Source organism: Juglans microcarpa x Juglans regia, chromosome 7S (genome assembly GCF_004785595.1).
Source record: "Juglans microcarpa x Juglans regia isolate MS1-56 chromosome 7S, Jm3101_v1.0, whole genome shotgun sequence".
NCBI lineage: Eukaryota > Viridiplantae > Streptophyta > Magnoliopsida > Fagales > Juglandaceae > Juglans > Juglans microcarpa x Juglans regia.
In genome coordinates, this window is record NC_054607.1 from 13,912,725 (window position 1) to 13,927,306 (window position 14,582).

The 14,582-nt window shown below is 39.5% G+C and overlaps 1 protein-coding gene across 1 annotated transcript; it reads right to left on the bottom strand.

The window, feature by feature from the left end:
* Positions 1-13,407: 13,407 nt before the first annotated feature.
* LOC121240846 lies at positions 13,408-13,791 on the bottom strand. The gene has a single exon (XM_041138372.1). The coding sequence runs from the start codon at positions 13,789-13,791 to the stop codon at positions 13,408-13,410; it is 384 nt and encodes a 127-aa protein (XP_040994306.1).
* Positions 13,792-14,582: the final 791 nt, after the last annotated feature.

Below are 14,582 nucleotides of genomic sequence, written 5' to 3' on the forward strand. Positions count from 1 at the left end.
GTAGAGCCACTAGAGAAAAAAGAAACAGAGTCTTCTGAGAGAAAAGGAAAGGCAAAAGTGAGTTTCTATGCAAGAGAGAGTGAGGTTAAGAGGGCTTTCTTCGCAGATCGCCCTATGATTTTTCTTGTCTATAAAGAGTCTTATCTTACTCTTGATGAAACTAACCAGTTTCTTCCTAGTTTGGCTGTTTCTTTGTTGCAGGAGTTTGAGGATGTATTCCCGGATGAGATGCCAAATGAGTTGCCACCCATTAGAGGCATTGAGCACCAGATTGATTTTGTGCCCGGGGCTGCTATTCCAAACCGACCAGCCTATAGGAGTAATCCAGAGGAGACAAAGGAGCTTTAGAGGCAAGTTGAGGATTTGATGAGCAGGGGGTACGTGAGGGAGAGCATGAGCCCTTGTGCTTTACCAGTGCTACTAGTGCCAAAGAAGGATGGGACGTGGAGGATGTGCATTGATTGCAGGGCGGTCAACAATATCACGGTAAAGTATCGCCATCCCATTCCTAGATTGGATGATATGCTTGATGAATTGCATGGCTCATGTATTTTCAGTAAAATTGATCTTAAAAGTGGAAGGTGCATTACATGTAGAAAGGCCAAATCTAAGGTTTTGCCACATGGGTTGTATACACCCTTACCCGTTCCTAGTGAGCCATGGGTAGACATATCTATGGACTTTGTTTTGGGGCTGCCTAGGACCAAAAGGGTAGAGATTCTATTTTTGTGGTTGTGGATAGATTCAGTAAGATGGCACATTTCATTCCATGCCATAAAACAGATGATGCAACCAACATAGCTGACTTGTTTTTCCGGGAGATAGTGCGACTCCATGGTGTACCTAGGAGTATTGTTTCTGATAGGGATGTTAAATTCCTTAGCTACTTTTGGAAGGTGTTGTGGGGGAAATTGGGTACTAAGCTCTTATATTCCACTACTTGTCATTCGCAGACTGATGGTCAGACTGAAGTAGTTAATAGGACTTTAACTCAGCTTTTACGCACTAGTGTTCATAAGAATTTAAAAACTTGGGAGGATTGTTTGCCATTTATAGAGTTTGCATATAATAGGACGATGCATACTACTACTTCATACTCTCCTTTTGAAATTGTTTATGGATTTAATCCACTTACTCCTTTGGATTTGATGCCTTTACCTGTTGATGACAGGAGTAGTTTGGATGGACAAAAGAAGGCGGAGTTGGTGAAGTCACTTCATGAGAGGGTACTGCTTCAAATTGCCCAAAAGAATGAAAGGGTTGCGTCCCAAGCCAATAAAGGACGAAGGCGTGTCATCTTTGAACCAGGAGATTGGGTTTGGGTTCACATTCGCAAAGAAAGATTCCCAGCCCATAGAAGGACTAAGTTACATCCTCGAGGAGATGGACCTTTCCAAATTCTTGAGAAAATTAATGACAATGCATATAAAGTGGATCTTCCAGGTGAGTATAAAGTTTCTGCAACTTTCAATGTTTCTGATCTTTCTCCTTTTGATGTAGGTGAAGATTCGAGGTCGAATCCTTTTGAGGAGAGGGGGAATGATAGGAACCAAGGTGGGCCTACTCTTAAAGATCCTTTGCAAGTTCCAGATGGGCCAATTACAAGATCAAGGGCCAAGAAGATCAAGGAAGCAATGCAAGGATTGGTGCAATCCACTTGGGATGAAGCCAGCAGAGCCCAACACTGAAGATGGGTCTGAAAGAAGAAGAACCAGCTTTGATCCACTTTATTCATGCTGTGGAAGACATGACTTAGAGATACGGCCTATTGTTATTGGAGGCTTCTAATTTGGTTAAATGATTTATTTTACTGGTTTAGAATAAGTGGGATTGAAAATGCTTGGCTCACATGTCTTATTTCTTATGAACTATGTTTTTGGGAAGGCCTTGTATTTTGGCCAAGGGCTTATTTGGAAAGTTACATTTTAGGAACTAGGGTTTCATCAATTTATTGTTGGGGTTACTGTAGCCGCGGGTACTGTAGCCGGTACTGTTCATCAAGGGTAATTTTGAAAAAAAGGGACTTTATTTTGGCTAGGGTTTTGATTAGGTTTGGGTTTAAAAATTCTTTGTAGCCTCATTTGAGAGAGTAGACAATATTGAATTTTATTTGTGAGTTGAGTTTTCTCCTCTTGTTCTTGATTGAACTCTTGAACTTATCAAAGGTAAATCACAACTTTTGTGGCGTTCCTCCTTTGTAATCTGGGTTCTTGAGACGGGTTCTTCAACGGGTCTAGATTTTAATATAATCTAGGTTCTTGAAACGGGTTCTCATCGGGTCTAGATTCTCCATCCTTGACTTGATTTTTGGCTTTCTTGGGGAGTTTTCAAATTGATTGTGGGTTCAAGGGAATTCATTCCCACGGGTTCATATCAATGTCTTTTATAAAAATATTGTGCATGTATGCCCTCCATTGGAATCCCCTTTTTACGTACCTAAATCATGATTTTATGTGAAGATTTATGCATTAAAGTATTTTATGAGAATCATGATTTTATGTGAAGATTTATGCATTAAAGTATCTTATGAAAGTCATATTTTTTGTGAAGGTTTATGAAAATTGATGATCTTATGTGATAATTTATGCATTAAAATAGTTATGGAAAGTCATGCATGATTTTATGTGAGAGTAATACATAAAATTATTTATGAAAAGTCATGAATTTATGTGAGGAAACATGTATCACGACATTTATGAAAGAATACGATTTCATTTGAAATCTATGATATGATATGACAAGTATATATATGATTTCTTTTGAAATTTATGAAATGACAAGTATGCAAGCATGATTATGATATGTAACGGCTTATGTTATGATATGAAGACGGTACCTATTATATGGGCAATTGCATTGCCAGGTCGTGCATGCTGGGGTAGTGCACCCAATATGTCTTCCTTATGTATGGATTCCATAACCTGCGGCCATGGGCAGAATCAAAATCTACTTAGATTCGCTAACCCTAACTCACGGGGGTCAACAGTGGGTAACGGCCTATGATAAGTGAAAGATAAGTTCATGTTCATGTTCATGTTACTTACGTATGTTTTTTATGAGTATGCACATTTTTCAAGAAACCTTATATTTATTATGTTTACTGTATGATGTGTTATTTATTGAGTATTTGACTCATTTTAGTTTGTTTTTATGTTTCAAACCACCCCAGGTGATGACATTTATGAGGATGAGACTGCAGGACAAGACTTGACCCCTAGAGGCAAGGCAGAGGCCTAGACAGATTATGCTATGACTATTTTTATGGTTTAAGGTTTAAATAAATTATTCTGATAAGCACATGAGACTTTCGTATTTTCTTTAATAAGTGCTTCCGCAAACTCTATTTTGGATATTAAGTATTTATTAAATTTTGTTTTATTTATAAAATATTCGCATCTGGCGCGTTGTTAAAAAAGAAAAGTTTTTAAGTTCAAGTTTAGTAGTAGTACACTGGCTCCCCGAAAATTCTAAAATGTCTTTATTGGGGAGCGGGGTGTTGCAGTTGGTATCAAAGCCAGGTTTGAAGGATTTTAAAAAACAGAGAAGTTTTTGGAAAATAGAAAAGGTAGGAAATAAATGTCTAGGCCAAGGTCTCCCCAAGGCAGGTTCTGCACTACAGTAAGTATTTTTAACTGTTACTATTTTATTATTTTAATAAAAATTATGAATAAATTTTTGGATACATGCATGTCAAAGTGCATCTAGTACGTGAAAGGGTTTTAGCCCATAAGGTAAGGAAACTTCTAAATATGAGGTTAGGAACCGTTGGTTTTTAGATTGATGATGCATCTTGTTCATGAGAAAATAGTCTTATATTTTGTAACGTTTTGTTTGAGAAAATTAGGAATGAATTTAGAGGATTATTGAAGTTATGACATAGATTTGTATATAGTGTATGGTATTTCATGATGATTGGTGGTACTCTTATGTTTTATAGGTAACATGGTTCTATCGCCAAGTACAAATTGTAGGATTTCGGGTCTGAACTTCGAAGAGTTTTGGGTTTTGAATTGTTGAGGTTATTATTGCATGTGGAGAGTTTTATTTGGAGAGTTTTAATTACTTTTAAGTGGAGTTGTTCTAGCCAAATTTTTATTAGGCTTGTAATTGAACCCATTATCGAGGTTTACAATTTTGGAGAATAAACGAGATTTAAGAATAAATCTTGAAGGATTATAAGTCTGGGAAGAATAGGTTCGACTAAATGATCAAGGATTTAGAATGAAGACAACGAAAGAATGTGGCAAACAAGTACATTGGTTGTTGAGGTCTAGCAAATTTCGAGGACGAAATTTTTATAAGAAGGGGAGTTTGTAACGACTTGATCCTATATTCTTAAAGGTAAATGATGGATAATTTTATTAGGCTCAATAAATGAGTTAAAGCCCATAAGGGAGTTATCGGATAAGTTATATTTATTTTAATCTAGAGTTAAGCCTACATTTTTAAAAAAAAAAATAAATAAAAGGTTCAAGCTCGTGAGTTAGTCCAAACACTATTACTATTCTTATTTCCTTTTGATAATAAAACTCCTAGCTACCGGATTTTCTTCTATGAATTTCAACCATGCACGTCTCTAATATATTTATCCATTCACATGCACATACACGTCTCCCTCATCCCTCTAGGGTTTTCATTGGTCTATATATAGAGGCTTATTACGTCCAACCCAAGCCAAGATTTCCAGCGTGAACAACCAGCCTCTTCCTCAAGCCGAAACCAAACCCAACAACCCACGCCTTCTCCCCCACGTCAAACTCTAATCCCCTCCACACCAACCCAAACCGCAAGCCACTGCTTCCGATCCCAAGCCAAAACTTTTCCACATCCTCTGTGAACAACCATAAAACAACCACCAGGAAACTCCTCCACGTCTCCTCCCCTAGTCCAAACAAGACACACAACACCCTTTGCTTTCACGACCCACTCCCACAATAGCGTCCACGCAGTCACTGTGCCCTGCAATGTCGTAGCACCTGGTTATTCCATATGCCATGCAGAAGCAACCATAGCTCTTCCTCTCCACCCTCGAAAGTAGCCCAAACATAGTAGCCACCATCACCAACTTCCGTGGAAAGCAGAAACTGGAGCTGCTCTGTTTTGAAGCCATGGAGACAGAGCATCCTAGCCCAAATCGAGAGCCATGTTTTTGCCACAGTTGGGCCGCGACGCCACCATTAGCGGCAACAGATGATGCCGGAGGCAACCTCCACCGCCCAGTGACGCCCAACGCCACCGTCCAAAGCCCCCATGCACGCCGCGTGGTGCGTAAACTTTTTCTCCGTTCTCTCTCACTCATTCTCTCTCTCGGCATCGCACTACCCTGCCTAGAGGAACCAAGTCGCACCTCCTTGACTCCCAGCTGCTGTGCCGTGCAGCTCCTCCCCTCGGTGAGTTTCCTCCCCTATAAACGCACGCCTCTCTCTCACTCTCCCGATACCCTCTGATTCTCTACAAATTATAAGTGTTGTGTTTTAGGTTTCAGTAGGTGTTAATTGATACAATTACAAAAATACCCATGTTTATTTAGGATTTACGATTGGGTATATTTTTAGGAAGATTTTAAGAAATATAGATTATTTTTAGAAATTTATGCAAATTACGTGTTTATTTTTTAGGTAACCGATTACATGCCGAAAATAGTGGATTAGCACTGCAAGGTGAGTAGCATGATCATACCCTTACACGTATGTACGGTAAACGACATATCTCTTATAAAAATATTTTTTCGCCCCTTTTTGTACTTAATGATGAAGTCATAGCCCATTAATTTGACCAATTTTGCTAAGTACAACCGGCGGTGGGGAACTGCCGGATAATCTGCTGACGTCAGTCAACATTTAACAATAATAAAAAAAAACAAACAGCGAACAGACGAAGTTGGAGTGTACGAGTTTGCTGTATCCTTGTCACATGTCTTCTTTCTGCTGTTCTTTTTGTTTACTAAGACTATTAATGGTTCCAAGTCGAATGAAGAAGTTGGAGTGTAAGAGTTGAAGAGGGGAGATTTTTCTATGAAGCTTACCAACTATGATGCAATTGTGATCTCTGTCATTCTCCCTGATAAAAAGGGGAAACTAGATGATGTCGTTCTTGGATACAATTTAGTAAAGGAGTACAAGAATGATACAATCCACTTTGAAGCCATCTTACTGGAATTTGGGGGCCACACAAGTGGGGACATCTTCTCCCACAATCTCTAGCTTTTTGGGTCACATATCACTCCAGTTAATAACCAACTCATCCCCAACAATGAAATTCTCTCCGTCAAAGGAACAACATATGATTTTCTTGAACCCAGATCAATTGGTAGCAGGTTCAAAAAGGTTATAATGATGTTTAGAAATAAGTTTCTTTTTTTTAATGTCTCTCACACGACGCAACTTCTAAAAGTTTTGTTTATTTTGCTTTCGGAGAAAGCAAGAAGACATTGAAAAAAAAGAGATGAAAAATAAGAAAAAGAAATAGGAGAAAAAATGTCTATACCATGAACCTCTACTCTAAATCATCATCCATCAAGCATTTGGTTCAAAATAGGAGAAAAAGCGTATGAGAGAGAGAGAGAGAGAGAGAGAGAGTGATGTTGCGTGTTGTAGGTAGGAGAACCAGATCTATAGCTGTGATCTAGTGAACCAATTGGTGGGTTGCATCTCTGTTGGGTACAGAATCTGTGTTGGGTATTCAAGATCATGCACACTTAATTCTTTTTAGGAGCTTGAGGAAGAAGATGAGAAGAAGAACCTGCAAACAAGGAAGCTGCGACCATGTCTTCGTCTATTTGGGAGGAAGACTTCGTGTTCTTCTGTAGGAAGACGAAGGGAGGAGTTCTTCAAGAGGAAGGGCAAAAATGATGGAACGTGGTCGTTTGGTATATATGAAACACACAGCTTCATATTCCACGTGGATGCCAGTTACGTGGCGGTTCTCTCAGACTTTCAAGTATAATTTCTGTTAATTTGACTAACCATTTTTGTTGAGCCTGCGTAACAATGGTTTGGTCCCACACAAATACCTTAAACTTTTCTGATCAGTGCAAATAATGAACTAGTTTCCAAGTAAATACGACCCCCACTTTTGGATGGAGGCCACCAGTGCCATAACCTCCTTCTCGTACATCAATTGGCTCAAGTTATTGCCTTGAAGTGCCTTGCTAAAATAGGCTACGGGTCTTCCTTCTTGCATGAGTACCGCACCCAAGCCAAACTTGGATGCATCACACTCCACCACAAACGACTTAGAGAAATTCGGTAGTACTAGAACTGGGCAAGTTGTCAGGGCTTGCTTAAGTTGACTAAAGGCAACTTCAACTTTCTCATTCCACCTAAATGCATCATTTTTAAGCAATTGTGTTAGTGGACTTGCAATATGGTCGTAGTTGCACGTGAACTTCCGATAGTAGCCTGTCAAACGTAGGAACCCACGTAGAGCTTTAACGGAATTTAGTCTGGGCCATTTTGTCCTTGCCACCTCTTTCTCCGGATCCATTAACACACCATGCTCGGAAACAAGTTGACCCAAGTAATTAACTTGGTCCTGTCTAAACTAACACTTATCCATCCTCACATATAACTTGTTAGATCGTAACAAATCTAGTACATATCATCAAAGAACACCAATACGTACCTTCACAATATGGGCTTAAAGATATCGTTTATGAGGGACTGGAAGGTTGATGGGGCGTTGGTGAGCTTGAATGGCATCACAAGGAACTCATAATGCCCATGATGTGTTTGAAATGCCGTTTTTTCTATGTTTGTGGAGTGCTTTTATCTAATGGTAGCCCGAGCGAAGGTTCCAATTTCGAAAAAATCCTTGCGCCATTTAACTCGTCCAATAGTTCATCAATAATGAGTATAGGAAATTTTTCTTTTACCTTGATTTCGTTGAGGGCCATGCAATCCACACAAAGCTGCCATGAGCCATCTCTCTTTTTTACCATTAAAACCGGAAATGATACTGGGTCACACTACCCCAGATTGCTACAAACTTGATATCAACTTCTTGATCTCCCTTTTTATATAGTGCGGATAGCGGTATGACCTCACATTAACTGGTCTTGAACCAGGCTTCAATGGGATTTGATGATTGTGGGATTGGTCAATAGGGAGCCCCACAAGTTAGGAAAAATCTCATTATACTCCTGCAATATTTTTTCTAGGTGTGACAGCACTGTAGAAGGACATGCAAAATCAGCACCCAGGTGAATGGAAAAATTTGTAGCTAGAGTTTCAGACTCCCTCGGTGTGACGGAAAGCAACTGGCAAATGAGGCCAGATTTCTTTTGAAATAATTCCTTGGCTACTACCCTGTCTTTGACCACCTTGTGTGTTGGACTCTTGATCCCCTTCAACTCCATTCGGCCCCCCTTGTAATCAAAGCTCATTACAAGCTTCGTAAAATCCCACCATATTAGCCCCAGCGTGCGTAACTATTGTGTGAACAGCATCATACCCATTTATCTCCAGTAAGAAAAAATCAACTGTGAACTCAGTACCATGGAAAGATATTTTGACCCTGTCGCAATGATCCTTACAGTCCAACTTTTCCCCATTTGCAACCTTCACCTTCATTCGTTGCGTGCACTGGAGCGTCAAGTCCTTTGCCTTGACATAAAAGGTGTTCAAAAAATTGTGGGAGCTATCGGAGTCAAGTAGATCAGTGATGCCGTGGCCCTTGATCACTCATTGAATTCTCATGGTTTGAGGTGACGTTGTTCCCATAATAGCGTGTAATGAGATCATAGGTTTGTCCACGAAATTTGCTTGTTCCACTTCGTCTCTCTCTCCATCCATTTCTTCCTCTTGCATATGAATTCCTTCATTTAGGAATAGCTTTTTACAATGATGGCTAGGTACAAAATTCTCATTGCAACTAAAGCAAAGCCCTTCTTTCTTCATTTCTGTAGCTCAGTGGCATTGAAGTGTCAAATTGGTGGTGTCTTTGTCCTTGACAGACTCTTTGAGGGCAGCGGAGGTGGCATTGGTTCCATAGACACGTGTTGTTTGGCCTCGACCGGTATCAGCTTCTTTGCGTGCCTGGCTTCATATAGTCATGATAAACTGATGGCATCTGTGATGGTCATTGGACGTGCTGCTTGAACATCCGTGTGTATGGGATCCTTGAGTCTGCTAATAAAGCATCCCAGTTGATGGTTGGGGGCTAGACCAAGAACTCGACTTAGATAGAAGCTGCTCGAATTGCAGTTTGTATTCCCGGACTAACCCTATTTATCATAGCTTGCTCAAGGTGTCGAAGTGGTCCTCGAACATGGTTGGTTTGTAGCTGGTTCAAAGTCCTCTTTTTAGAGCTTCCCAGGATGCGATTTCTTCGCTATCTTTGAATAGTTGATACCACATTTGCACTTCGCCCTCCAAGTGATATGCAACTAAAGGTGATTTTTAGGCTTTCTCAGTCTGTTGATAATCAAAAAACTGCTCCACCTTGTAGATCCATCTTGTTGGATCATCCAGGCGATTATATCTTTGAAAATCAAACTTGGCCAGTTTGGGTACTGCCGAGTTGTATCCTCCATCATGATTCCCTATGTTTCCATTCCTCGACCCCAAACCTTCTCCATCACCCATACTCCTGCTAGCCAGTGAATCTAAAGTTTTTTTCATGAGATGTTTCATAATGCTTCTAAAGTTTGCCATTTGTTGTTCCAAGCACTCAACCCGGGGATCCGCCATGACTGGCTCTGATGCCAAAATGTTACGGACTCTCAAGATAGAGTGAGCTGTTAGTGGGTCTAAGGGAAATGCTGCCAGATCGTTCTTTTGTGCCTTCCTTATGGTGAATTAACGCAATACAAAATGTGGGTTTGGGGGGAACCCACCTCTCAAGACAACCAAAGTTAGGGATAATTTTCTAAAGAGCATCGCTATATTGCAGCTGTTACACTGCACACCCGATATGAGCTTGCCAGTGTGGCTTTTTTTTTTTTTTTAAAGAAAAAAAAGTGCAAAATGCATGAGTCTTCGAGCTTCTCCCTTCCCCTTCTGTGTGAATCTCCTCCCCATGGGTTTTTCCCCAAAAATGCAACAATGGTCGCATTTCCCCTCGTCATAGTGGTACGTCCACTCTACTTCTTCAACGTAGTCAACAATTATGGTCGGGAATCACCACGATTTGTGCAGGGTCGCTGGGCAGAGACAGATTTCAACCAAATTGTGGGCCGCACCAAATCCATCTATGTGACCTTCGGTTGAGAACATGAAAGAATAATCGTATTGGGAGTCATTGGTGCTGGTGAATGTGATGGACTCTTTTGCTGTAAATGAACTTATGCTGTAAATGATGACTGCTTCAAGGGAGTTAGCCTCCAGAATGGTGATCAAGAACTAGACAGAGAAAGAGTAATTGAGAGAGAGAGAGAGAAGAGAATTGCACTTGAATACCAGTGTTGGCCTCAACCCCAACTCATGGCTGCCTTTATACTGAATTTGCGAGATGACAATGCGCATGAAGGATTAAACGACTGTGTTTAATCTCCTGAAACCAACGACTACTTTATTAACAATTCATTAAAGGAAAAACGACACGGTATGCTAACTAACATAACTACCAGTACACTAAAAGCAACGACACCGTATTCATCAATTCATTAAAAGTAAACGACATTATAGTCATCCTTATCAACTAACAAAACTATTGATCATTCTTTATTCTTTTGCACTTCATCATAGCACCCTTCCATTGCACTTCATCACTTCCCAACCACTGCACTTCATCACTTTTCAGGCACATAACAGTGAAGCACGTATAGGAGAAGACTAAGGTATAACCAAAAGCACGTACACTTTATTTTCTTCCACAGATCCATTGACACCAGTTCTGATTTTTATTTTTTTATTTTTTAATTCTAGGGCTTCGGTCTTTTATATTTGTAGGGCATTTCCTTGATTGAGTTGGGCCCAGCCTAACCCGAAGACCACTATTCCGACCCTACCATATTACCCAATTAACCGAACCAGTCATAATTACCTGATTGACCGAACTAGAAAATTTTAGAAATTACCCGATTATACGATTAACAGATATTTATTTTTTTTAAAGTTTTTTTTATTTTTATTTTTTTATTTTTAATGTTGATATTGATATTGTTGAGGATTGCCCACATAGTGTCAAGGAAAATGACAGTATATTAAGCTAATTTCATTTGAATTAATCCTCTAAGCCTTTTTAATCAATCATTGAGAGCCTGAACTGCAATGAGGGTTTTTAAAATGGTGTACATGCATATTCAAACAATATCTTTAAGAGGCTAGAGATCTGGTCTCTAGTAAGCATGCCATTAAGCCGTAGCATACAATGATCTCATCTCCATCTAAGTGCATGCCACTCTAGAAAAGCAACAATAATGCTAGCCATAACATACAAGAATAATGCCAGCCTGCCAAACCCAAGATGGGTTTTGTTCGTAATGAACGAATGAAGTTTTGCCAGCTTTAAATTTTAAAGCAACAATCATCGAACAATATTCCCTAGCTTTTCATGTTGGTTAAGTCCCAAGAACCTCGCATGCATGGTTGGACATCCAGATAATACTGGATTCCTTTTGTGAAGAGAAGTCCAAGATAAACAAAAAGCAGCCACCCAACAAATACTCATCAATAATATGTGAATCATACAGAATTAGTATGGTATATAATGATCATAATGGTATTCATCCTGTGTAACACCCCATTCCCATGGGATAGAGATGTTATTAACATCCATAACATAAAGCCCGGTAAAGAGATTCATATCCTGAATTACCTCATTTATTAAAAAGCATCAAAAGTTGAAATGAACATAATTGTTTCAAAACTGAATGTAAAGTGGAAAGACATAAACCCATCCTACGAATGACAAAAGGATTATAGTTCTTGTGTAAAAATCACTTATTTCTTCCTAAGTCTTTATACTAGATCTACTCCTGGCCATCTAGCTCTACATCATCATAAACACCATCTGTAAAATTAGACATGAAGGAAATAGAAAGACAAATAAAATGAGTCGAACACTTAGTAAATAACACATCATACAGTAAAATATAATTTGGCCTAGCATGGATTTAATTTCCGAAGACTCTTAACAACATACATAGAGCATCACAGATTCCCAATCATACATGTAATATAACTTTCTGAAAACTTCACATATATACATATATCGTCACAGATTCATATAACATGCGTATTCATCATTAACATGAGTGGAAGCATACAGAATTATGGCAAACATGTAACTTGAGTGCATAATAACTTGTTTATCTTGTCATAACATGGAGTGAAACACTTTTGGGTCCGTATTTTCTTAACTGAGTAACATGGAGTGAAACACGCTTGAGTCCGTGTTTCACTTAACTGAAATGCATAGAGTGAAACACGCTTGAGTTCGTGTTTCACTTAACTGAGTAACATGGAGTGAAATATGCTTAAGTCTGTATTTCACTTAACTGAATAACATGGAGAATAACATGGAGTGAAACACGCTTGAGTCCATGTTTCACTTAACTTGTGGTTAACCACGCTTGAGTCCATGACACTGTAACATTTCTTATCTTTCTTAATGCATGAGAATTTATTAGGGCCGAAGGCCTGCTATGACACAAACTAATTCCACGGAAATTAAAACATGTGGGACAACATAGGGCTGGCTGTGTGAAAACGAGGGATTAAGTGCGACAGCGGTTCGGGGTGGTTGGAAGCGACGTCGGTGTAACTGGGAGGTTCCTATGGTGGTGCGACACCAAGAGAGGGAGGGTGGGAGAAAAAAGAAAGAGTTTAGAGAGAGATGAAATTGCAAACTTAATTACCGAGAGGGAGGAAGGTGGCGCGCGACAGCAGGGGCATAGCTTAGGGAGTGGGTGCGACAGAAATAGGTTAGCCGGCATTTTCTGTGGTGGTGTGGGAGGTGGTCCATTGAGATGGCTGTTGGTTGCTGGGAGGGAGGCTGTGTGGTGCTTGTGGGTAAGTTTCTTTCTCTACGTGAAAGAGTCTTTTCTCTAAGGATTTTTGTGTGTACAAATCAGAGGCATTGTGGGTTTCTTATAGGCGACGGGAGGGAAGCAACGTGAATCTTTAGGAGATTGTTTATAATTCGAAATTGCCTAAACTGTAGGAACATCTTACTACGAGGGATCAGATTCTGAGAGGATTTTGAAAAGTTTGAGTTTGAGTTGGTCTTGAACTAGGAACCAAATCTAATATGGGAACCTAATGGATAACCATACGATGGTTGGATAGGGAAGGAATCACTAATTTAATCTTTTGGTTAGCATTTTTCCTAAAATGATAATAAAAATTTAAAGACAATAAAAATAAATATTAAATAAATAAAATACCAGTTTCAAGCCCTAAATTTGAACCCATACGTGGCAATCTCCTCCCCTTAAAAGAAATCTCGTCCTCGAGATAACGTACCTCAATCGAATAAATATGGATACTTAATCCTCATGTCCTCTTCTAGCTCCCACGAGGCCTCTTTTTCCGTGTGATTGCTCCAAAGCACTTTGACCATCGGAATGCTCTTCTTGCTGAGTGCTTGAGCCTTTTGTGCAAGAATTCCGACTGGAAACTCCTCATAGGTCAGATCCTCATGGACTTGAAGAGGCTCGTACTCTAGTACATGTGTAGGGTCCGAAACATACCCTTGAAGCAAAGAGACATGGAAAACATCTTGAATAGCTGAAAATTGTGGAAGGGTCAACGTATATGCTCCAGCTCCAATCCTTTCTAGTACATCGAGAGGGCCCAAATATATCGAGCTTAGCTTGCCTTTCTTACCAAACCGCATAATTCCCTCCATCGGCGCCACTTTCAAGAATACTTTGCTTCCTACTTCAAATTGCAACTCTCGATGCCTCTAATTCGCATACTTTTTCGGTCGCTCTTGTGCAATGGCGAGCTTCTTTTGGATGACCACTATTTTCTCATCCATCTCTTGCCCAAGGATTCTACGTTCTCCCACTTCGTCCCAATAGAGGGGTGACCGGCACTTGCGACCGTAAAGAACTTCATATGGTGCCGCTTGAATGCTCTCTTGGTAACTATTATTGTATGCAAATTCGATCAAAGGTAAGTATTTACTCCAGCTGCCCTCGAAGTCCATTACACATGCTCTAAGCATATCCTCCAATATTTGTATTGTCCTCTCTGACTGTCCATCTGTCTGTGGGTGGAAGGTTGTGCTGTAAGTCAACTCTGTCCCTAACTCTTTCTATACACTCCTCCAAAATGTTGAAGTGAAACGGGTATCCCTGTCTGACACAATCTTAGAGGGGATTTCGTGCAGTCTGACGTTTTCGCATACATATAATTCGGCCAACCTGTCTGTAGAATACGTCATCTGAATCGGAATGAAGTGAATGATTAAGCTGAGTTATTACATATTTTATACATTTAGAACCAATATATTTTATTTATTTCATTACATTGTTATTGGTTTTAGATGTAAAAGTTGTTAAGATGAATAAATACGAGTTGTGATTTAAATTGATTAATAGCATGATTTATGCTTAATTTTATAACTTGTGATTTAATTAGATAATGTTCATTCACATGCACAACACATTTTTTTTATATTCTATTCTTTCTTTT